This window comes from Mustela nigripes, chromosome 4, assembly GCF_022355385.1.
Source record: "Mustela nigripes isolate SB6536 chromosome 4, MUSNIG.SB6536, whole genome shotgun sequence".
Taxonomy (NCBI): domain Eukaryota; kingdom Metazoa; phylum Chordata; class Mammalia; order Carnivora; family Mustelidae; genus Mustela; species Mustela nigripes.
In genome coordinates, this window is record NC_081560.1 from 36,855,889 (window position 1) to 36,878,540 (window position 22,652).

Here is a 22,652-nt window from a genome sequence, read left to right on the forward strand (position 1 = left end):
GGGAAAAAAATAGGAGAATGGGGAGATGAAAGGAACAATCTAAAAAACTGTGATCTGTTATTAGAACCAGATGGTATTCATCAGAGACTTCAGAGGTAACTGAGTTACTCACAAAAAAACTTGCAGTTTATCATTAAAAATAAGTACCCTACTGCAAAATTCAATACCTCTGGATACTCGATGAGGATGACTTGGACTTATGTCAATGGAGTTAGATCAGATGAAGAATCTGCAGTAGATCTATATCTAAGTTTTCATTAAGAGAAAAAAATATAACAACAAACCAGCATTTCACCGTTCTGGTTAATCAGGCCAAACTTCACTCCAATTAACACATCAACATTTAAAAATGTTTACAACAAATTAAAATTTTTGTTACACATACACACACAATTTTAAATATATACAATCACTCCTCCCAAATGATGTGCAGTCTTGTTGGAAAATTCTTATCAGATTTGTACAAAATCTGAAGCTTAATTATGGTAAGATCTGCCATGGATCAAAAAAATATAGAGTTGCAGGAGTATATGGCCATTGTTAATTATGGAAAAGACAGCAACTTTCATTCTTTCTTTCTTTCTTTTTTTTTTAAAGATTTTATTTATTTATTTGTCAGAGAGAGAGGAGCGAGAGCGAGCACAGGCAGACAGAGTGGCAGGCAGAGGCAGAGGGAGAAGCAGGCTCCCTGCCAAGCAAGGAGCCCGATGTGGGACTCGATCCCAGGACGCTGGGATCATGACCTGAGCTGAAGGCAGCTGCTTAACCAACTGAGCCACCCAGGCGTCCCAAGACAGCAACTTTTCTTAGAAAAAAAAAAAAAAAAAAGACTTCTTAGAAATAATTAAGAAAAACATAACTTAAAAAAATTACTTTCATCTAGAAAGTAAAATTTAAAAGTTCAAATTCCCACATGACAAAAGCCTTGTGAGCACTCAATGGATAGGCTTAACTTCTCCATCTGGCCTCCTAGATTATTCTCCTAATTCTGATCTCCCCTCTGAGGAGGGGCTACCTGTAACAGAGAAAAAGAAAACTCTCAGCTACCTGTGGTACAGATTAAATTAGTGGTGACAAGCAATGAGGAGTCTTGAATGAGGATATACTTTCACTTTGTGCTTTTCCCATAGGCATGGACAAATCCTAGCTGGCTTTTGAGCTGGAAGGTGACATGATACGTTATACATTTTAGGAAGACTTATTTACCTTAACATCTGGTTTGAACTGCTTAGGGAACATACTCCATTAACAAGAGCCTCTGAACTACTGGTCTTGCCTCTGTACGTGCATCTTCATATTAGGACTGCCATGAGGTTGTTCTTAGTCGGTCAATGTGATTCATGTTATTCACTCACCTAAACATTCCCCATCATGTAGGAGATAATGCAAGTTCTTTTGCTAGATCCACAAACTCCTTTTTAATACAGCCCTGGCGCCCTGTTCAGCTTTGTCTCTACCACATCATTTTAGGTTAGGATAATACATACTTATAGGGCATCTTCAAGCCTTTCCTCAAGTAGCTTCATCTATCAAAAAGGACTACCTCACCTGGCAAAGACCTTGGCCTATGTATCATCACTCCTGGAGAAGCCTACCCAAACCTCCCTGATAGGTTAGAAGCACATGTGACAGTTACCTCTTTGCTTCAGATTCTTTTGCTACACTTCTGCATTATTATCCTCTACTAGACAAGTGTCTCCTTCGGGGCAGGAACTTTGTCTTATTCTTTTTTTGTGCCTTCAGAACTTAGCACATAATTACTACTCAACAAATGCTCAATAAAACCCAGAGCCTAAGAAAATCAAAAGTGTCTTTTTGATCTGTAAGGCAAATTGTCTGTGTGTGTTCTTGTTTTTAATTAGGGAGATTCTCCTAAATGCTTCTGGAGACCATTTGGCCTGAAGGAAAACAAAGATACAAATTGTGAAATATCCACATCCTTATAAATACAGGCCTGAGCACTAGACAGACTCTTGGTTCTTCTAAGATGGTTATCAGATGTAGTCTTGTATTCCATTTTATCTCCCACTACTGCTCTCTTTACTCTGAAGCTTTAAGCAGTTTCTGAAATGTGCCTGGATGACACCTGGCTTTCACCCCCTCCCCCTGAGGTGCAGGTACTCTATCTATCTTGCTGGAGTCTGTCCTAATCCTCTGGTCTCTCTCACTTCTTCCATGAAGGCAACAATGATTATCCCTTTCAAGCAAATTTTTTCTCTATCCATTCCACTATCCACTGATGGGAGCTTAACCTCGTCACTGGTATATGTGTTTCTTCTCCATTTAGACTTCAAGCAAGACAGAAACTATGTTGTCTTTTTTTTTTTTTTTTTAAAGATTTTTATTTATTTGTTAGAGAGAGAGAAAGAGAGAGATACAGAGCGCAAACACAGGCAGAGTGGCAGGCTAGAGGCAGAGGGAGAAGCAGGCTCCCTGCCAAGCAAGGAGCCCGATGTGGGACTCATCCCAGGACGCTGGGATCATGACCTGAGCCGAAGGCAGCCGCTTAACCAACTGAGCCACCCAGGTGTCCCCTATGTTGTCTTTTTAAACTATTTTCAAAAGTGACTTATCCCAGTGTCACTTCCAGCTCAAATACTCATAAATATTTAGATTAACTGATACGTGACTGACAGTTAAAAGGAGGAAGAGCCCAGTCATACTCAGGATAGAAGGGATGGTCAGGGTAGAAAGGCACTAGTCAGTAAATCCAAAGGTGGTCATTTCAAGCATGATATTATTATACCTCTGCTTTATTTATATAACCCTCTATATTTTATGAACTCGGGGCGCCTGGGTGGCTCAGTGGGTTAGGCCGCTGCCTTCGGCTCAGGTCATGATCTCAGGGTCCTGGGATCGAGTCCCGCATTGGGCTCTCTGCTCGGCAGGGAGCCTGCTTCCCTCTCTCTCTCTGCCTGCCTCTCCATCTACTTGTGATTTCTCTCTGTCAAATAAATACATAAAATCTTTAAAAAAACAAAAAAATAAAAAATATATTTTATGAACTCATCCCCTAAACACCTCAGTATTAAACTGCCAGATAATAAAGATTATTATTTATATCATAATTATAAGAAAATAGAAGTTTAGGGAGTATAATTTATTTAAAGTTGTACAAGTAAAACATGAACTGGATTCTTGTCTGTAAGTTTAGTGTTCTTTTCACTATAGTATGCTTCCAATCTCAGGAAAAGACCAAATTTCAGGGGCTGTAAGTATAAAGGACAATAGCTACCCGTCAATAAACAAAAGGACTTAGCAGGTACTATGTACAGTCTGAGTACCTAAAATAATAAAAGAGGAGGAAAGTAAAAAAAAAAAAAAAAGCCCCAGCATTTTTAATAAGCTCTTTCCAAATCCTTGGTGATGACTTTCTATAAAGAGTTTAATATTCATAAGAATGAGGTCAATGGATAAGTCCCAATGTCCATGAAGTCAAACAAAAGGTACTATGTGCTGTCTAGAGTGCTTTAAAAAGAGAGGGGGGAGGACATCCCTCCCCTCCCCAACTTATATGAAAAAAGGCACTCACCTATGCACACACTCCTTGGCTCGGTCAGGAAGAAGGTAATCTGGAAAAGAGGGAGTATCTTCAGTATGTATAGTGGACTGAATGGTGACTCACCTGGAACCTCAGATGTAGACAGAAAAGGAGAAGAAAAAAAGACATAGGGAGGAAGGCTATATGAAGACAGAAGCAGAAATTGGCGTTATGCTGCTAAAAGCCAAGAAATGACTGATGCTACCAGATTCTCCTTTAGATGCTTCAGAGGGAATGTGGCCCTGCTGACATCTTGACTTCAGCCTTTGGGCCTTCAGAAAGGTGACGGAATAAACTTCTGTGGTTCTAAGCCATCAGTCTGTGGTAATTTGTTACAGGTGGCCTTTGGAAACTCATATAGTATATATCAGCTGAACTATTAGAATTAAAATTTCTCTCTACAGCAGGTAATGGGATTCTCCTAGATAACTATATGATTAAGGTTAAAAGAAGTGTGTAGCTAATTCAATCTATGGTTCAAGAATGGCTTCACATAAAAAGTGACATTTAAGATTTTAAATATGAGGGGTGCCTAGGTGGCTCAGTGGGTTAAAGCCTCTGCCTTCAGTTCAGGTCATGATTCCAGGGTCCTGGGATAGAGCCCAGCATCAGGAGCAGGGTCCAAAGATCAGCTAACAGTACTAATATGACAATAACTTTTGATAACTACCCATATAGAAGATGAGTTCAGAATCTGATTAATGTATTATCACAAGGGATATCAACAAACATGAAACTTTAGAAAACAGTGGCAATATAAAGAGAACAATTCAGTTCTTTCACTTATACACTGCTTGCCTAAATCGGTTTATTCTGAAATAACATTTTAAGTGAGACTCCTGAAGAAATGGAGATTTGCCAGCTGGCTCTGAATACTGCTAACTAGAAGTGAATAACAATGGTCCAATGAATCATTTCTAAGCTGTTTTAAGAAACCTTTCACTAAAAAATTCCTCTACATCACACGAGTTGTGGATTTTACATCAAAGAGCTACTTGGATTCATCATTTCATTAATAAACAGTAATTCAGAAACTTTGACATTTCTGACAATGATGCTACACACATGCAATTAAAAAAAAATCGCAACCAACCTACATTCTTCAAGTAAATGAAAGTTGATAGAGGAACGTGAATTAAATTTTTATAACCTTAAATAATGTATTAAATAGCTATGGTTACCTGACTTAATAAGAAGCACAAGCTTGAGTGCCTCGGAACAGTAGGTCAGAGAAACCCGTTACTTAGGAACACCTTCCTTTTCCATTGTTCAATATTCAGATATTACTTCAAATGTTCTAAGAAAGGGATACTAAAAGAAACAAAAGATTTAAAGAGTTCTCCTATTATGCTCAAGGGCTGGGTTTTATTTATTTATTTCATTACTAGCATGGACATTTTCCAAAGAACTCTGGCATTCTGAATATAATGGGGGGAATTCTCCTTCGAGGATGCTGCATCTCCCCGAAGCAGAACAAATAGTTATGCTTTTTGTCTCTACCCTGTGCCTACTACTCTGTTTATTTCCCCCCCACTTAGGACTTGGAAGTAAAATAGGAAAGCCATAAAAATGAGTGACAATGGTTATTCCTACAGACACAAGGTGAATGATCTCTTCTTGAACATGTTTACAGATGAACTCTTTGGGATGTCTAAGCTCCTAATAAACATGATCTGCTTAAGAGGAAAATGACCCAGACTAGCATTTCCCAAATCAAATTCCATGGAACACTAGCATCCCATGAAATGTTAATGTGTGCCAGTTGAGAAAAAGATAGTGTGGTCAAATATTTGGAAAACTGCAGTATAATATTTATCACCTCTTCACAAAAATTAGCACACTAAAGTCCTAAAGCAAGGAAGCTATCAGTTTAAGTCAGTAACTGTAAATTATTTGATCATAAAATTCTTTGCATGTGTAAAAAGCTATTGTAATACTTTTGTCTTGTGATTCTATGAAGTCCTGAAATATTGTCCCTTAAAAACATAAATGGCATGCTACATTAGCCCTACCTACTTCGATCCCATGGGCAGACAAAAACAATGAGAACACAATTTTCTATGAGTATCTCTCAAAAGCATGACAGAAAAAAAAGATTTTTTTCAGTCAATTACCTAAAAGTCAAATTAATTTATGCTTTAAGAATGTGTAAATTCATATGGTTGGATATACTTGGAATTTCATGTAATAAAAGGAAAACAGGATTGTGCTATTTACAGAAACAACTATAACTAATGGTATCTAAAAATATGACATTTAATGGGGGGTTATTAACATCATAATCAGTTCTATCAATAAACTCTAAAATGTTTCACAAGGAAAAAGATCAAGAACAGTAATCTTTCTCTGAGGCATCAAATTCCATGTAGTCTAAGGGTCATGAGAAAGAAAGGGTATTATTACCTTATACTTGAGAATTATATTACAACTGGCTGATTATTCAGGATTAATGAGCCCAGGGTTAGGAGTTCAGTGGCCATATGGGCAACTGTAATGAGATGTCTGGAGCTAGGCCTCTGCCAATACTGCCAATCAGCATGGTAGGGGTCTCTAAACCCACCAGCAATTTGACTCTGCCCCAGCAGGGGACCATCTCAAGCCAGAGGCTCTACACCAACCCCAGTCTTGACCTCATCTCCATCTGGGTCCAGGATGCTAGTCATTGAGCATGTGACTAATAGGTGGGAAGAGAGCCTCAGCTTGTATACCTTTTCCAGTAACTGAGTGCTCAACCCACTGCACTGATTCTGTAAGCTGTGATCTGATGAAGCCTCACCCAGAATAAACCTCTTAGCTCGTTTCTCTTAGGTCTTTTAATGGCTTGAGACCTGTCCCTAAAGCCCAGTTTATTTGTGATGGTGTTCCTACTACTGAAATACATTCTCTCCTTGACTAGACTTTGGTTTCCTGAAGGCTCCTCTCAATTCTTTTCTTGATTAGGCCTCGCCAGCCTAATTTTTGCAAGAATCCTGCTACATCAGTTCAGAAAGACTCTCCCATCCTCCGTATCTGATAAGTTCCTCATCCTCTACTATCCTCCAGGTGGTATCTCATTATCTAGTATCTCACCCTGGCCTGCCTGCCTTTAGCAAGAATCTCATCAAGTCTGTTTAGCCAGATTTCTAATTAGTAATTTTCTACCCCCCTGACCCCAACCTGCTCCTTGGCTAAAAATTCCCGTCTTTCCTTTTATTTGGAATTGAGCAGTTCTATACCTGTTTATATGTAATTGATGTCTGTTTTATCATCTTTGTGGCATTCTCTGTTTCTGGACCTTCCTTGGGATGGGGCCTAAGCAGACACTCAACCTCTCAAAGGGAGAATCTTCATATGCCACCTGCTGTGTCCCAGCATTATTTTTCTAATCTCAGAAACTTCTTTACAGCACTGAGCAAACACATGACTTCATTAGCAAAGGCATATTAGTAAATTCTAGTGTGGGTCTTCATTATCTCTTGCTTTGGCAAATACCCGCGCTTCCTGACTCATCGTTTGCTCTTCAATACATTGTTACCTGATTAAACTTTGATCTTGTCATTCCCTTTCTTCATCTGCAGAGCTGTGGGCTAACATTTGAGAGTAAATGATCTAGTCTCAACTCACCTTTTCAAACTTTTCACTGTTCTCATTTACCTACTATTTTCTCCAAGCAAAATGAATGGACTTGCTATCTCCCAAATATGCCCTTAGTTTTTCTATTGTTCCCTCCCTTTGCCCAGCCACGTAATAAATGCTTTTCCTTATTTCTCCATGTCCAAATCTTATTCAACTTCAAGGCAAAGCACCACCAGCTGATCTTAATCTCTTTCTTATTCAACTCTGTCTTGATCACTCTGATGGTCCTTAACATTTTCTACCTTGTAATAGTTATTTAGATACTTCTTATATCTTCCCTATTAGGCTGTAAGATCCTTGATGGCAAGACCTATCTTGTCTTTACCTTTGTATTCTATAGCATTTAAAATACAAAAGCTTGCATGCTGCATTGCTTAATAAATATTTCAGAACTAAGTTTCAGTTCAATTAACAACTTTCAGATTCAAACTGTTTATTTAAAAAATGGAAAGGTGAGGGGATAGAATGAGATGGGATGTGTCCTACTGATTTAGCCATAGTCTCACGGAATGACAGACCCTAGCAGTTACCTATTGCAGTGGTTCTCCACGAATTTTCTACCTTGATACCTGGTCAATACACCTACACACTCACATGTGCAATGAATTCTTAAGGGAATACCCAGATACACTTGTTTTCTTTGTACACAGACTCTAGGACAGACATAACTGGGCTCCCTAGCTATAAACCTACCTTCTCTTTATTTGATATTTGAACGACGCAGTTTAAAGGATGCTAATGTAAACGAATCACCTCATTTACAAACCAGGAGATCTTAACCATGAAGGCAAAAAACTTCTCTAAAATCAGAGTCAGTTAGAAGCATTGGTAGGATTAAAACTCAGGTCTCTGGCGCCTTGTCCAGTGAGCTTCCTATGAAGCAGTATGAGCTATGATCAACGCTGCTAGAAATAAACCTCAGAGTCCTAGTAGGTTATTAGCAGTACTTTTCTTTATGTGGGTGCATATTTATAAAGCTTCCAAACTTTTTTTCACTTTCTTTTCCTACCCTTCCTCTCCTCCAGTTGTAGAAATTAGGTGTACGGTGCTTTAACAAAGATAGTTTAATTGCTGTTACGTTACTATTCAACAACTGTTCCTGCTATTAATTGCTTTATAATGATAATTACAATTAGTAGTACAAGATATTTTCTTTTCTAATTGGCTATTACTGGTGAATAGCAGCTTGTTACATAACAGAAAATTGTGTTAAATAACCACAATTACCATTCTGAGATCCTTCTCTTAAAAAACAAATCTCTAAGTTTTTGGATAAAAACACTAAATTTTTATTTATTTATTTTATTATAAGGCAGGGCCTCTGTAATTACTTGTGGGAGGATATATCTTTCAGTTAAGAAAAAGCATGAAATGAGGTGAGTGTTGGAGAAACCAGGAACTGGAACATGCACTTCCTTTCTTTTAAAAAGAAAAACATTTAAAAGCTTTCAGCTCCTTAGTAAATGGATGCAAATTGCAGATTCAAATGTATCCACTTCTTCCCACACTGTGATATGGAAACAGAAAGGACTCTCCAATTAGCTCTGATGAAATATGATTGCAAAGCCCCACCAATCACATGGATATTTCCCATGGGTTATGGGATATAGGAACATATCCCCAGAGATAAAGTCAGGGGTTCTTCATTTTGCCTCATATAGGACCCAGGATGGAGCCAATCCATAGTCACCATTCAACCAACACCAAATGACATCACAGCATGGCACTGTAGAAGATGAAGTGATCCCAAGGGATATGTGACAGTCTCTGCCCCTAAAGGGTTTACATATTATAAAACCAAGAGTATGTCTTGACTCAAACTCTAATGTTGGTTAGTTTGTAATGAGTTAAGTTATATCCAGACTTTTCTAGTAGTAGTAGTCATAATAACAATGAGGTCAAACAACTTGCTTGAGCTCACACAGCCTGTAACTGACAGCTACTTTTGAATCCATTTTTTCCATTCCAAAGAGCTGTCGCAGCTTCTAGTGACAGATCTTCATCAGCAGCATCATTCATCCCTATATTCACTGCTTCACTCAACCCCCCCAAAAGATACGTAATTAACTGCAGCATTTTCATGATGGAATGGAGATTCAGAGGTTAAATATTTTTTCCCAAGTTCACAATGCTACAAAGCAGCAAATTCATGATCAGAGTCCGACTTTGAATACATTTTTTCTTTCCATACAGTTCTACTCAATGTATACCATATTGACTTATATCACTTAAAATATTCTACTACTTCTCAATTGTTGACACCCCCCTCCCCAAATGAAACAAAGGTTTAAGCCTGTTTATTTCTAGAAACTTTACTTGGTCCCTAGAGCCAAAGATAGCACCTAACCCCAGTTGCCTATCTTGCAAATAAATGACACTAGTCACAGAGTATTGGCTGAGATGAAAAGAGAGACAGAAGACTGATCAGTTAAATCCAATGCCACTTTTGGAAAAAATGGCTCTGCAGACATCTGGGTCAATGAGGTCATTTAGAACACACTTGTTTCAGTGAGAGATGGCAATTTTTTAAGATGCTGTCAGTGAAAGGCCAATCCATTCAGAGTCTGATGAGTTTATTAAATAAATCATAGCAAAACTGAACCCTAATTCTGTATCAAAGTTCTCCAAAAACAACTAACAGAAACATGTAAAGAGTCAATCACTGGAGATGGTAGTATCCTGCTTTGTTTCTATTTACTCATAGATTTATGTTTAGAAGAAAGTATAATTTTTATTACACAAATCTGGTCAACATTTTCTTCAATTTTTCAAGATGGGAAGTGTATGTGTTGTGGAGGATGGCACTGTGCTTTTGCATGAATGTAAGTCTTTGTTGACACAATGAGAAGTGTATGTAAATTCCGTGTCTGCTACTCCAAGTAATCCCTCAACAGGAGCCTCATTATCAAATGGAAAGACCCATTAGAGTTGTAGTACTCAAAATTATTACCTATATCACCTCTGGCACACATGCTAAAGATGAGCTCATACCTGTATCTCAAATAAGTCACCATTTATTGAGGACCAGCCCATCTCAGTCACCAATCAACATTTCGGCAAGACAGATTTGATTATTACCCATTTTAAAGATGAGAAGTGGAGGTTCAGAGGTTGATTAATGTGCCTATGGGGGGGTAAGTAACCAGGATCTAATCTTACATTGGCCTGACCTCAAAATGTACACACACACTCTTTTTCCTATACTATACTGCCTTTCTAGAGTAACATAAGCTTTGGGACGTATTTATATTCAAGGAAAGTCTGTTTCAGACCTTATCCGATGGATTTAGTTTCTATGAATGTCATTATATAGTAAATAGGATAAAAGGTCTATTTTGGTTACTGTGCAAGCCACTCTTGCCTCAGTTTCCTCACTTATAAATGAAAAAGGGATACAGGGGATACTATGAGTATCTACTTCAGGTATGTTGTTAGGATGAAATGACATAAGACCTAGGACAGCATTTGAAACAGTACTTGGCACAGTTACTGCTCAACAAATGTTAGCTATCTGAATCAGTACCACCATTATTTTAACATCCTCTTTTATAAAATTTGTCTTAATATTCTACAAGCAGTTTCCACATATTTTTCATAGGAAAATAAATAATGTGCTAAAGGAAGCCTCTTCAGAATCTTACACCAAATCCACAGGGTGAGGTTTCCATAATTCTTTTTCTTCCATAACTCCCTCTAGCCTGTACCTTGCAAGGCCATCCCAGTGTGCAAGATTATCTGAACCTCTTGCTGACTCTGAATGTGGGTATGTGCGCAGACAGCTGGGGATGAGGGGGAAGCACTGCGTAGGGATGAGAAAAGGTATAAAGATAATATAAAAGGCTTTCAAAGCACATAGTTGCAATACTAGTACGGAGTACCAACAGACACTAATGACTCCCAGGAATGCAAGGGCAGACTAAGCAGCTATCACCAACACATTCCTAAGCTTCTCCTTGGTTATAACACAATGTAGATTGCTTCCTAAGTACATACAGAATCAGAGGGTAGGCAGCTTTCTAGTTCATTCAGGCATACCTTGACACTGAAAACAACTAATATAAATTGAATTCCAAGATGGTAAAAGGAAATAATGCCAGGCTGTCAGAGATATATAACTGAATGAAATAATCACAACAACTCTGCAAAATAGGTATTATATTCATATTTTCATAAATGCAGCAGCATATGCAATAAAGCTATTCACAACTATTAAACATCAGAGTTGAAATTCAAATACAGTTTTTCCAAGATAGGGTCTAGTTCTCTTCCCACTGTCATGTTAAATGTATGCAACTGGACTTGAAACTAATGCTGGAAATACGATGACAACCTGTGGAAAACCAGATAACTGCCAGACAGATGATGGTTCACTGATTCCAATTTCTATGCAGCAGCTCACTCAGGTATGGGTTCAAGGTTACAAGGGAAAGGCATGAAGTATTAAAAAAAAAAAAAAGTAATCATTATCTATACAATACTAACACTTCACTTAAAAAAAAGACTAAAAACTACGTGAAAATGCTAACTATGATTCCCTCTGACAGAAGATCATATTCATGATGATATATTCTGCATTTCCGAGTTGGTGTGCATAACTTCCACAAGCATAAAACATATACTCATTTTTTTTTACATCAATTCCTCTGTGTAAAATAGCAGCCATTCTAAGTACTGTGAATAAATGTCAAACAGATTCTAACCATTAAACTATTAGAATGTTTACTTCATGCAGCTCAGATAAGCATTGGAGGCATAAAGGTAAAATAAGACAACTCTTGCCCTCAAGAAGTTAACAGTCTACTGGGAAAGGCAAAGCTGATCATAACTAACTAACTACAGTGTGATATGGTTAATTGTGATAATGGAGATGTGGTAAGGAAAGCAGGATGACTGAAGATGAGGCTGGAAAAGTAGATTTGAATCTTAAATGCCACACGGAGAATTCAGACCTCATTATACAAGTACGAGAGTCACACTGAAGATCTCAAGTGAGGATGCATGAACGCATTCGTGTTTTGGAATGTGGATTAAAGGAGGGAAAAATCAAGAGTCAGTGAGATCACTAGGAAGGTTTTGCAATCATCCAGGCTGGAATTCATTTCTGGTTAAACAATGATTAACTACTGACAAAGTGCCAAGAAAAGGTCTTGGCAGACAAAACTGAACATGTCAAAGTTTCAAGAACACAGTTTGGAGGATGGAGGACACAGACAATTCAGCACCAATGGTGAAGGTTAGAAACAGAAAAGGGGCTAAAGAGATGAAGAACAAATTCAAAAGATATCAGGCACAGAAAAATAAGGCTTAGTAAGTCATCACATTTGGGACATGAGGGCAAGACAGAAATCAGGGATGCTTCCTATGTTTCTAGCTAAGGTCTGCTGCTATTTATTGAAATAGCAAATATAAAAATGAGGAGTTCACACCACCTGCTACCCCCACTCTTAGAGAAATCACATATTAGTTAATAAGGTCTCCAGAGGAAGTACATTATAAATCCAAAATAGCATTCCCATGAGTATCATCTACTGAGCATGCATTTGCAGAGAAAAAAGTTAACTCAGTTAGAGTATTACAATATAGATACACAGGTTATGACTGTCAGAAAAAAATCACCTCCATCATAAAGATCTCCTGTAAGTACTGTCAGTTAATAAACTATATGTGTTATCTTACTGCCTGTGACTAAAAACAGCAAAAGAAAAAATATCAGTAATACATCTCTAAGTGTGATTTACTATCTGTTCTTAATTTACTATGTGTTACTTAATAGACTGTCTTGTATTTACTATCTGTTCTTAATTTTAGAAGAAAATATGAAATCCCAGTTACAGTTCAAATCTATGCAAAGCAGTGTTGTGCAAGATCAGGGACTTTTCTGGAGAGGGATGGAACCTCAGAAGTCTGGCAGCAGAGATCTCAGGTAAGGTACTGTACCTGCTTGCACACTACTTGGTGACATTGGAGTAGAAATCATCAGTCCTAGGATAGTCAGCACACAGACTGATATTTTAATTAGACTGAGAGAGAAACCTCTTAAAAAAGACAGTTTTCATCAAAATCAAAAGCTTCTGCACAGCAAAGGAAACAGTCAAAAAAACAAAGAGGCAACCCACGGAATGGGAGAAGATATTTGCAAATGACAGTACAGACAAAAGGTTGATATCCAGGATCTATAATGAACTCCTCAAACTCAACACACACAAACAGGCAAACATATCAAAAAATGGGAAGAAGATATGAACAGACACTTCTCCAATCAAGACATACAAATGGCTATCAGACACATGAAAAAATGTTCATCATCACTAGCCATCAGGGAGATTCAAATTAAAACCACATTGAGATATCACCTTACACCAGTTAGAATGGCTAAAATTAACAAAACAGGAAATAACATGTGTTGGAGAGGATGTGGAGAAAGGGAAACCCTCTTCCACTGTTGGTGGGAATGCAAGTTGGTGCAGCCTCTGTGGAGAACAGTGTGGAGATTCCTCAAGAAATTAAAAATAGAACTTCCCTATGACCCTGCCATTGCACTACTGGGTATTTACCCCAAAGATACAGATGTAGTGAAAAGAAGGGACATCTGTACCCCAATGCTTATAGCAGCAATGGCCACGGTCGCCAAACTATGGAAAGAACCAAGATGCCCTTCAATGGACGAATGGATAAGAAGATGTGGTCCATATACACTATGGAGTATTATGCCTCCATCAGAAAGGACGAATACCCAACTTTTGTAGCAACATGGACGGGACTGGAAGAGATTATGCTGAGTGAAATAAGTCAAGCAGAGAGAGTCAATTATCATATGGTTTCACTTATTTGGGGAGCATAACAAATATCATGGAGGACAAGGGGTGTTAGAGAGGAGAAGGGAGTTGGGGTAAATTGGAAGGGGAGGTCAATCATGAGAGACTATGGACTCTGAAAAACAATCTAAGGGGTTTGAAGTGGCGGGGGCGTGGGAGGTTGGGGTACCAGGTGGTGGGTATTATAGAGGGCACGGATTGCATGGAGCACTGGGTGTGGTGAAAAAATAATGAATACTGTTTTTCTGAAAATAAATAAATTAATTAAAAAAAAAGACAGTTTTCAAGAAACTAATGATTTCACAGGGAAAGACATTCTTGAGAATCTAAGTAACTGCTTAACAAAAAAAATACAAATATACTTTTAGTATCATTATTTCCACCTAAAACTTTCATCATACTTTGTAAGCTTTGAAATGAATTTGAATAAAGTTACAGAATAATACATAAATTATTAAAGGGATTTTTAATGACAACCTTACCTTATAAGAGTGATATAAAAATCAACCATTAGTTCTCCCATTGACTGCTACAAATTAGTAAGAATACTTGTCAGCTACGAGCCAAGATGAGGAATTTTTTGGTTACAGATAATTCTAATTCACTGCTGCTCAATACAGTTTGAAAACAAACTGGAACATAAAATTATGCTTTATAGCGCTTACTCAATTCAATCCAACAGTCATTTAAACATTGGTCCTTGATTAATGATTTCCTCACACTGGTAAGCACAGGGAAAAAGAACACTCATATATTACTGATAGTTGTGTATACTGACATCTTTCAAAGAGAAAATCTGACATCTTTCAAAATTTTAAACCTGTGTTACCTTTGACCCAGCAAATTCCTTAAGAAATACACACCAAGAGGGAGAAGGACATGTAAATAAAGTTATTCACTACACCTACTACATGTTCATTAACAGAGGAATGGTTAAAGTATGGCACATTCATTTTATGGAATAAAATGACTGGCACAGTCCTTAGAAAAATGAAGCAACAAATACACTGACATGGAAGAGTGTCTATAATAGATCATTGGGAAAAAGGAGGCTGCAGATCTTTGAGCTTACAAACAATGATCCGTTTTTATTTTTCAAAATTAAAACAATACAGATGTTGTCATGTAGGAATACGTGAGAAAACACACAATGAACTTTTAAAAGTTGTTATTTTGGGAATGAACTGTGTGGTGGAGGAACCTTCATTTAACTCAAAGGCACTGGCTTCAAATATTATTATGAAAAAGAAATTTTTAAAAAAGATTTGATCTATTTATTTGACAGACAGAGATCACAAGTAGGTAGAGAGGCAGGCAGAGGGAGAGGGGGAAGCAGGTTTCCCACTGAGCAGAGAGCCCGATGTGGGGCTGGATCCCAGAACCCTGAGATCATGACCTGATCCAAAGGCAGAGACTTAACCCACTGAGTTATCCAGGCACCCCTATTACGAAAATTTTTATAATAACTGAAGATGTTTAAAAGTTCTACAATGTTTTTGAAAGAAATTCCCAATTTTATTTTTTATGAGTTAATATGTGAGATAAATTCTTCAAAGATTCCATCTTTAAATGTTAAACAGATAGCCAGACCTCTGGAACCTTGAGAATCTGGAAAACCTTACTAGTATCTTACCATTCGGTAAAAGCCCCCAAATGAACTGCTTAGGGCATAGGCATAACTATTTAAAGTGGGAGCCTATCAAAGAATGCTTTGGGAGAGGTATTAAAATAATTTCAGAGCTAGGAAGTTCCACTGATGAGCAGTGGGAAGAAATTGCACTTTATCACTGTGCTGCTGAGTAAAAACTCAAGACTATATGTCAATTTAATCGTGAAAACAAAACCAAAGTAACCCCCCAAATATCAAATAAGGACAGAGAACCTTTAAGCCCCAAACCATGTCCAACAGAAAAAGACAACTTGTACTAAATTACACATCAAGCCAAAAAAGAAAGGAGGTGGGCGGGAACAGATGCACTAAAGGTAAAAGAATACGGATCGGAATCCTCAAAACAATCCGCCATGGCAGCCTCCCAAGTTTGATTTTTGATCTCTACAGCGGACCAGAGGGCAACTGAAAAGACACGTAGAGCCAAAGTAGTTGCGATAATTTTCATAACCACCTTCAAATTTTCTCTGAAGCCCTGAGTGCAAAATACTACTTCCTTTCCTCTATTTCTAAGGACTCGGCCAGGGTCCACAGGCAACCCTGGAGATGGCCTGGGGCGATCAGAGAGGCTGTTGAGAAACACAATTTCCCTTCAGAGGCCGCTCCAGCCAGCAATTAAGCAAATTTGTAGAGTGGAGAGAAGTGACCGGTCTGCAACTGGAAATCCTCCTCGCAAACCCAAATAAAACACATCGCCCGAGGCCGGCGGAGGCGGAGGCAGGGTACTGGAGGGGAGAGAGCTGCTGATCCAGGAGTCACAATCACACATGCGCGAACAGGACTGGACACACACCCACCCGGCTCGGAGCGCGAAGCTGCGAGCTCCACACGGAAGACAAACGCTCAGGGAGCTTCCTCGGCTTCGCGGAAAGCCATTCTATTCCATTTTCTCTTTCCTCCCCAGAGCGTTCCCACCCGGGAGCCGCCTCGGACCCCACCCCGCCGGGCTGGCCCCGCCCGTGGCCCCCTCGCGCCCAGGTGGCTTTAGAGCAGGCAGGCTCCCGCGGCTTGCCTGGCGATCGGCTGCACTCCTGATCGCAGAGAAAGGGAGACAGACCATTTACACTTCAGGGGCACCGTACTCACCCTCATAACTGACACCCGCGACTTTGCTGTGGTTGACCTCACAGTCCTCCTCCCCTCCGGCAGCAGCCCCCTGGGTCTCGGGGGCAGCCATTACGCGGCAGAGGAGAAAAAGGAGGGCCGCCAGCCTGGTCTGGAACCAATGGAAACGCGACTGGAGGCGAACTCCCCATCAACGCAGGGTTTCCTTCAGGTCCTCTCCTCGCCTTCACGTCCTGGGCCAATAGGATGTGGAGAGCGGTGCCTAATCCCCGCCCCCAGCCGCTGATGCCACGCCTCTTTCCGGGATGGCGAGGCCCAGAACTACAATTCCCAGCGTGCTGCAGGGACCCCGGGACAGGGAGGGCTGGGAGAGGCGCTGGCGGGCGGGGGTGCGCCGGAGAGTATCCTGGCTTGTAGCTTAGTTCAGTGAATCAGAACAATGACTGTGCCGCCGGGTTCCCGGGAGCGCGTCGGAGGACTGTGAGCAGCCGCCGCCGGGAGAGCGGCGGGCGGCGCAGCCTTAGCTGCGCGGTTGTCAACGCCGGGTTCGGGAGCTTCCAGCGCAGACCCTGCCCAGCGCCCACAGCTCGCGCGGAGCCGCCGGGTTCCAGCGTTGCAGCCGCTACTCGGGAACTGTGCATTGTTGTGAGCCGGAGAAGGCGCGGGGATTACAAAGCCCAAAGACCCCGGGCCCCCCTTTAGCCATGTGGATACCTACGGAGCACGAGAAATACGGCGTGGGTGAGTCTCCGCGGGGCGAACTTTTATGCCTCTCTGGCCCGAGCGGGTGCGCATTTCGCGTCCTTGCCCCTGCGCCCCTCTGGCTCCGCGGGGCTGGAAATGCCTAATCCTGGCATCGCGCTGCGGGTTTGGGGCTTTGCCGAGCCAGCTCCGGGCAGAGGGGTGTGCGCCGGGGTCTCGCCCCTCACCGCCCCGTCGGCGCTTCCCGCACCGGCTCCCGGAGCGCCGGGACGGCTGGAGGAGCGCGCGGCCAGCCCTCCCGCTGCGGGCTCTGCCTGCGGAGTTTGAAGTGGCGACGGGGCGTGTGTGAGTCAAGTTGGAAGAGGAGAGCGAACGGCGCTCCTCTCCCTCGTTCCCCTTCTTCCCCGGAGAGGGCAATGGGATGCAACGATTCCCCGGGGTGGAGAGGGAGACAACAACTACTGCGCATAGAGAACACCCCCAAAACAGAAGGGAGGCGCAAAGCCTTTTCTTCGGCTCCATATTCTCAGAGTGCGGAATGTGGCACCGTCCTCAAAAGAGCCGTTCTGACAGACCGAGCCCGACCCCAGCTTCCTTCCTTCCTCCTATCCCGGGTTCCTGGGGTGCGAGTGTTGAGGGGCTGGGGGATTGGTAAATTTCAACATCTGCGCCTCTTTGGTCTTTGGAGGGGAACGGGTATTTCAGCAGTGTTTTTACTTCTGGCCACCCTCTCGGCCGGGGTAAGCGCGTTGGGGGTTGGTGGAGGACAGCTGTGGAGTGATAATGGGGAGGGGGAAATCGGAAAGCCTGGGTCTTCGAGGCGAGGAGACAGATTTTAGGAAAGGACTACTCTGACACTGGCGTTCGGAAGAAAAGGAACAGGGTAGCGCTGGCGGTTCTGTGCAAAGGTGAACAACAAAGGACATTAATGTTGACTGATGAATACAGGAGTCTCCCTTCCTTTCCCTCCTCCCATTTCAGGCTGATTACAGTTCCCGTTTTTGTTGTTTGATTTCAGCTGGGTCTCCCCTTGACAGTTAGTCCTTTTAGGGTTGTGGCTATTAAGAAGCCAGGCTTTCTGACAAGCCTGCAGCGGCCAAATGCAATTATAACCTCTCAGAAGGTTTAACAGGCTGGAAGCGTTTTGGGTTTTACTAACAATCTTTATTTCCTATAATGCCCCGTCCTGCTGATTGCTGTACTTTTTTTTTTTAATTTGGGTACAGAGCTAGTGATTTAGACAATGTGTAGGTATCTGCTTATGTTCTAAATTAATTTTCCTGTAATTAAAAAAATTTGGCAAACCTTTCCAGGGAATCGTAGTCATAGGGGATTTTTTTTTTTTTTTTTAAACTTCCCATAGGGATAGGACTTTGGAGTCCACTGAAAGGACTGTATGATTAAACAAAGTCATTCCTGTATTTTCATTAGCTTTCATTCTGACTGTGGCCGTTCAGCAAGACAATAGTTTGTCCTAGACCCACCTTTGGAAAGGGGTTCCAGTTTTCCCTCTCTTCAAAGTGGGGAGAGGAACCTTTGCCAGGCACTGTACTGTCAAAGAGTAGATGTTGGTGGTTATAATTTTCCTTCTGTCCCCTACTCCCACTCCCTTTTTGGGTAGATTAACCCTTGCTAGGAAAAGATACTGCCTTTGCTGAAATGGTGAGGGACTGGAGTGTCCCCCTTGTCACTCACTGGGTTTAACACTCAGTGCAGGAAGCACAGATCCATCCAGCAACACTGTCCCGCTTGGAGTCGATCCCAGATGTTGCTTTCTTCCAAGTGTTAAATTATACAGATTATGGATGGGATTTATTTTCTTGATTTCTTTACGTGCCAAGTCACAGCTGGGTGCTGGTATTGATTAGTTTTTCTCTCTCCTTTCTTTATAAGCCTTGGGCAGAGGCTTAAAACACACTCTGGGATTTCCTGGAATGGCAAACCGGATATTATCGGTCAAGTGTTTTGGGCTGCAGCAGACACCTTGCTTTTGGGTGGTTGTGATTTGTTTGCAGAGAAGGGGGAGATGGAGATGGAAGGGTAAGCACAGCGTTGGGAAAAGGAGGTTGAGTTGAAGGTGAGGATAGAGAGGGGTCTGCTCATTTATACAGTATCACACATACAGGAATGTTAATCTTTTATCATTAATTTTTGAGCATTTGGCTTATGAAATGCTTAGCTGTTCTTTAGAATCCATCTGTTAGGCGTGTGCATTTTGTGTATGTGTGTGTGCGTGTGTCTGTGGTGAAAATTTTGCTAGGATACTTAAGTGTAGACTTTATTTCTCACCATGGAGAGCACTATTTGCAGCTATCTATGCTGCAAGTTTTTTTTTTTTTTTTAACCTTGGTTTAAAAAAAAATACATGTGCTTTTCTCATCTAGTTCTTATAAATACTAAGGAAGAGATATTTTACGGGCAAAAATGTTTGGTTGTTATCAGGTGTAGTAGTAATTCAGTTCCTCATTCTTTGAAATAAATTAGTCTTTGTAACTTGTAATAACTGAAGTTTTACTGCACATTGTATATTTTTCCAATGATACTTCTTAGCCATCATCAATTATATATGAGATAATTATATGTCTTTATATATTTCTGTTTTAGTTTCAAACAACATTGTTAATATGGAGAAAATTAAATTTCATACCTATAGTAAGATGTATCAGATAGAAATTCCTTTTCAAACCTGACATATGGGCATTCTTGATCCAATTGATGGGTGGTCTTAAAATAATGTATACTTATAGACCTAAGTGTTCTGATTCTAGAGAATTAGAAGGTATAGTGATAAAGCTATAGTCCTGAGGGATAGGGGAACTTGTCTCTTTAAAACTATATTACTAGGCACAATGATAGACATATTTTATCTTGGGAAATTCTGGTTAGCTCTTGGTCGTAGGCTAGACACTGCTGCCAGCAGTGTGACCTTAGGTAAGTCATTTAACCTTTCTGAGTGCCTGCCTTTTGGACAAATAATATCCAAAGTCCTTCCCAGTATTAATTCTTGAGAGCTCTTCCAAACAATTGCGTCCTTTGGTTAGAAAAATACCTCCATGGTGTAGAGATTGTTATAGGAAAGACACTTTTGTTGTGACCATACCACATGGTTTTTTAACTAATATCAAAGGTAAGCAAAAGCTACTTGGCAGGCTGCCAGAACCCAGGTGATAGTTACTCATTTCAATCTGTTTGATTCTCTTTCTCTAGGAGGAGCTCCTTGGGCAGTGACAAAAGCATTCTTGATAGACACCCCCCTTGCAAATTTCCTTAGGATCACTATCTGCTTCCTGCATGCCCTCATCAGTCATACCTCCCTTCCCTCCCTCAAAGGGATGGGAATTAGTCACAGGGAAAGTTACATTATGACCATTGAAGATACATTTCTGTATTCATTTGTTCAGTATCCATGTATGCACAGGTTTCCCAGGTGAGCCAGAGCGCCTTACTGGGCTGCAAACTGTGTGCCTCTCAACCCCAGCCAGATGTTTAACATGTGTGAGCTTAGAGGGAGATTATATACTGGATAGGTCAGTGCAAAAAATTCACGAGCCTTCCTGTATTCTACAGATCTTTAGGATATCTTTTCTTTGAAAAAGTGTGCTTTAATGGTAGCTTGTGTGGGAGAGTTATGAGTGAGTGTGTCTGTCCTCTTACCTGTTTTTCAGTTTTTTAGCTACTAGTTTCTTGAAATGTTTCCTATTTGCGGTATCATGTGTCCAGATAACATGTATAGCTAAATAGTGATGTGCTGCGTGAAATTATTTGTGGCACTTAGAGCCTGGCACAGCATTCTTCACTTTAAATGGGAAGCAAAGAGGAGTGATTTATATCTCCAGGCAAAGCATCACTGAAGCAGAGCACCTGGGTGGCCCATTGGGTTAAGCCTTCTGCTCAGGTCATTGTTTCAGGGTCTTGGGGTTGGGCTCTCTGCTCAGCAGGGAGCCTGCTTCCCCCTCTCTGTCTCTGCCTGCCTCTCTGCCTACTTTTGATCTCTCTTTCTCTGTCAAATAAATAAATAAAATCTTTGGGGGAAAAAAAAAGTGCCACTGAAGGGCTGTGCAGAATGGCAGCTGATATTCTTGAGTCCCTCTCTTAGGGGAATAGCCTCTAAACGTGTTTCCCTCTTTTGGCCATTCTCCTAAGGGAGGAGGATTCTTTCACGGGGCACTAGAAACCCAGAGATACTACCCTTCCTCTTTAGTGTTGTTTTTTGTTTGTTTGTTTTGTCATTTTTTCCTGGAGGCAGTGTGGTTGGTTTCCTGTGAAGGAGATTTACAAATTTTGAGAAACATTAGGCTTTCCTATCTCCAGCTTTACTCTTTTGGAGACTACATTTTCAGAATTATCTTTGATTCAGGATGTCCAAATTTCTAGCATAATGACTTCGTGCTGTGAGCATACATGGCAGGGAAACATTACACTCTAAAGAATCCCGACCAAAATGCTGTAACTGTAACATATTAATACAATGTTTTATAGCTGAAGAAAATACTGTGAAGTTATTTTATTTGGGTATACTCTCTGAAATAGAATGTTAAGTTCCATCTAAGGGATGAAGAAGCAACTTCATAAGAGATTAAGTGACTTAACGTCAGTGACTTTTAATCTTGGCTAGGAAATATATTGAATAGGAAATAGATTTATCCAATTAATCCATAATATCATTCATAATAGGAAATACATTTACTTTCCTCATTTGATGTGTATACACAAATACCATCAGCACCAGCCCACACGCATAAGAATACAACAATATGTGCTCATATTCTGTGTGATCTTCTATTCTTTATCATAAAAAAAAGTTTATGTTAACTTGACTTTAATGACTTCTTTTTTTTTTTTTTTAAGATTTTATTTATTTATTTGTCAGAGTAAGCACAGGCAGACAGAGTGGCAGGCAGAGGCAGACGCAGAAGCAGGCTCCCGCTGAGCAAGGAGCGCAATGTGGGACTCGATCCCAGGACGCTGGAATCATGACCTGAGCCGAAGGCAGCGGCTTAACCAACTGAGCAACCCAGGCATCCCAACCTAATGACTTCTTAGTGCATCCTGACTCACAGTTTGAAAAGTACTTTTGAAAGCACAGTTTGAAAAGTCCTTCCTAAGGAAGGACTGGAACTTAGACTTTTTTGGGTTTCTGGTCAAGTTCATTTGTGACTTTTTTTTTTTTTTCCTTTTGTTTTGATTTTTTAAACAGTTAGATGTTTGTGTTTATTTTTGACTTAGAATTTAGTAACCATACATA

General features: G+C 40.5%; 2 protein-coding genes across 7 annotated transcripts in view; one reads left to right on the plus strand and one right to left on the minus strand.

Annotated features, from left to right (window-relative positions):
- Positions 1–16,924, minus strand: part of ZNF277 (zinc finger protein 277) — a 104,160-nt gene extending 87,236 nt beyond the window's left edge. Inside the window, exons 1-2 of one of the 4 annotated variants that reach the window (XM_059396550.1) lie at positions 16,727–16,924; positions 3,533–3,572 (exon numbers count right to left, since the gene is read on the minus strand). In XM_059396550.1, the coding sequence (XP_059252533.1) occupies positions 3,533–3,572; positions 16,727–16,817 (131 nt within the window). In that variant the 5' untranslated portion in view covers positions 16,818–16,924. The remainder of the gene's footprint in view (positions 1–3,532; positions 3,573–16,726) is intronic. The other 3 variants (XM_059396552.1, XM_059396551.1, XM_059396553.1) reach the window with 3 other exon arrangements.
- Positions 16,925–17,055: 131 nt separating this feature from the next.
- Positions 17,056–22,652, plus strand: part of DOCK4 (dedicator of cytokinesis 4) — a 431,767-nt gene continuing 426,170 nt past the window's right edge. For all 3 annotated transcript variants that reach the window (XM_059396554.1, XM_059396556.1, XM_059396555.1), the window contains exon 1: positions 17,056–17,446. In XM_059396554.1, coding sequence (XP_059252537.1) covers positions 17,410–17,446 — 37 coding nt within the window. In that variant the 5' untranslated portion in view covers positions 17,056–17,409. The remainder of the gene's footprint in view (positions 17,447–22,652) is intronic.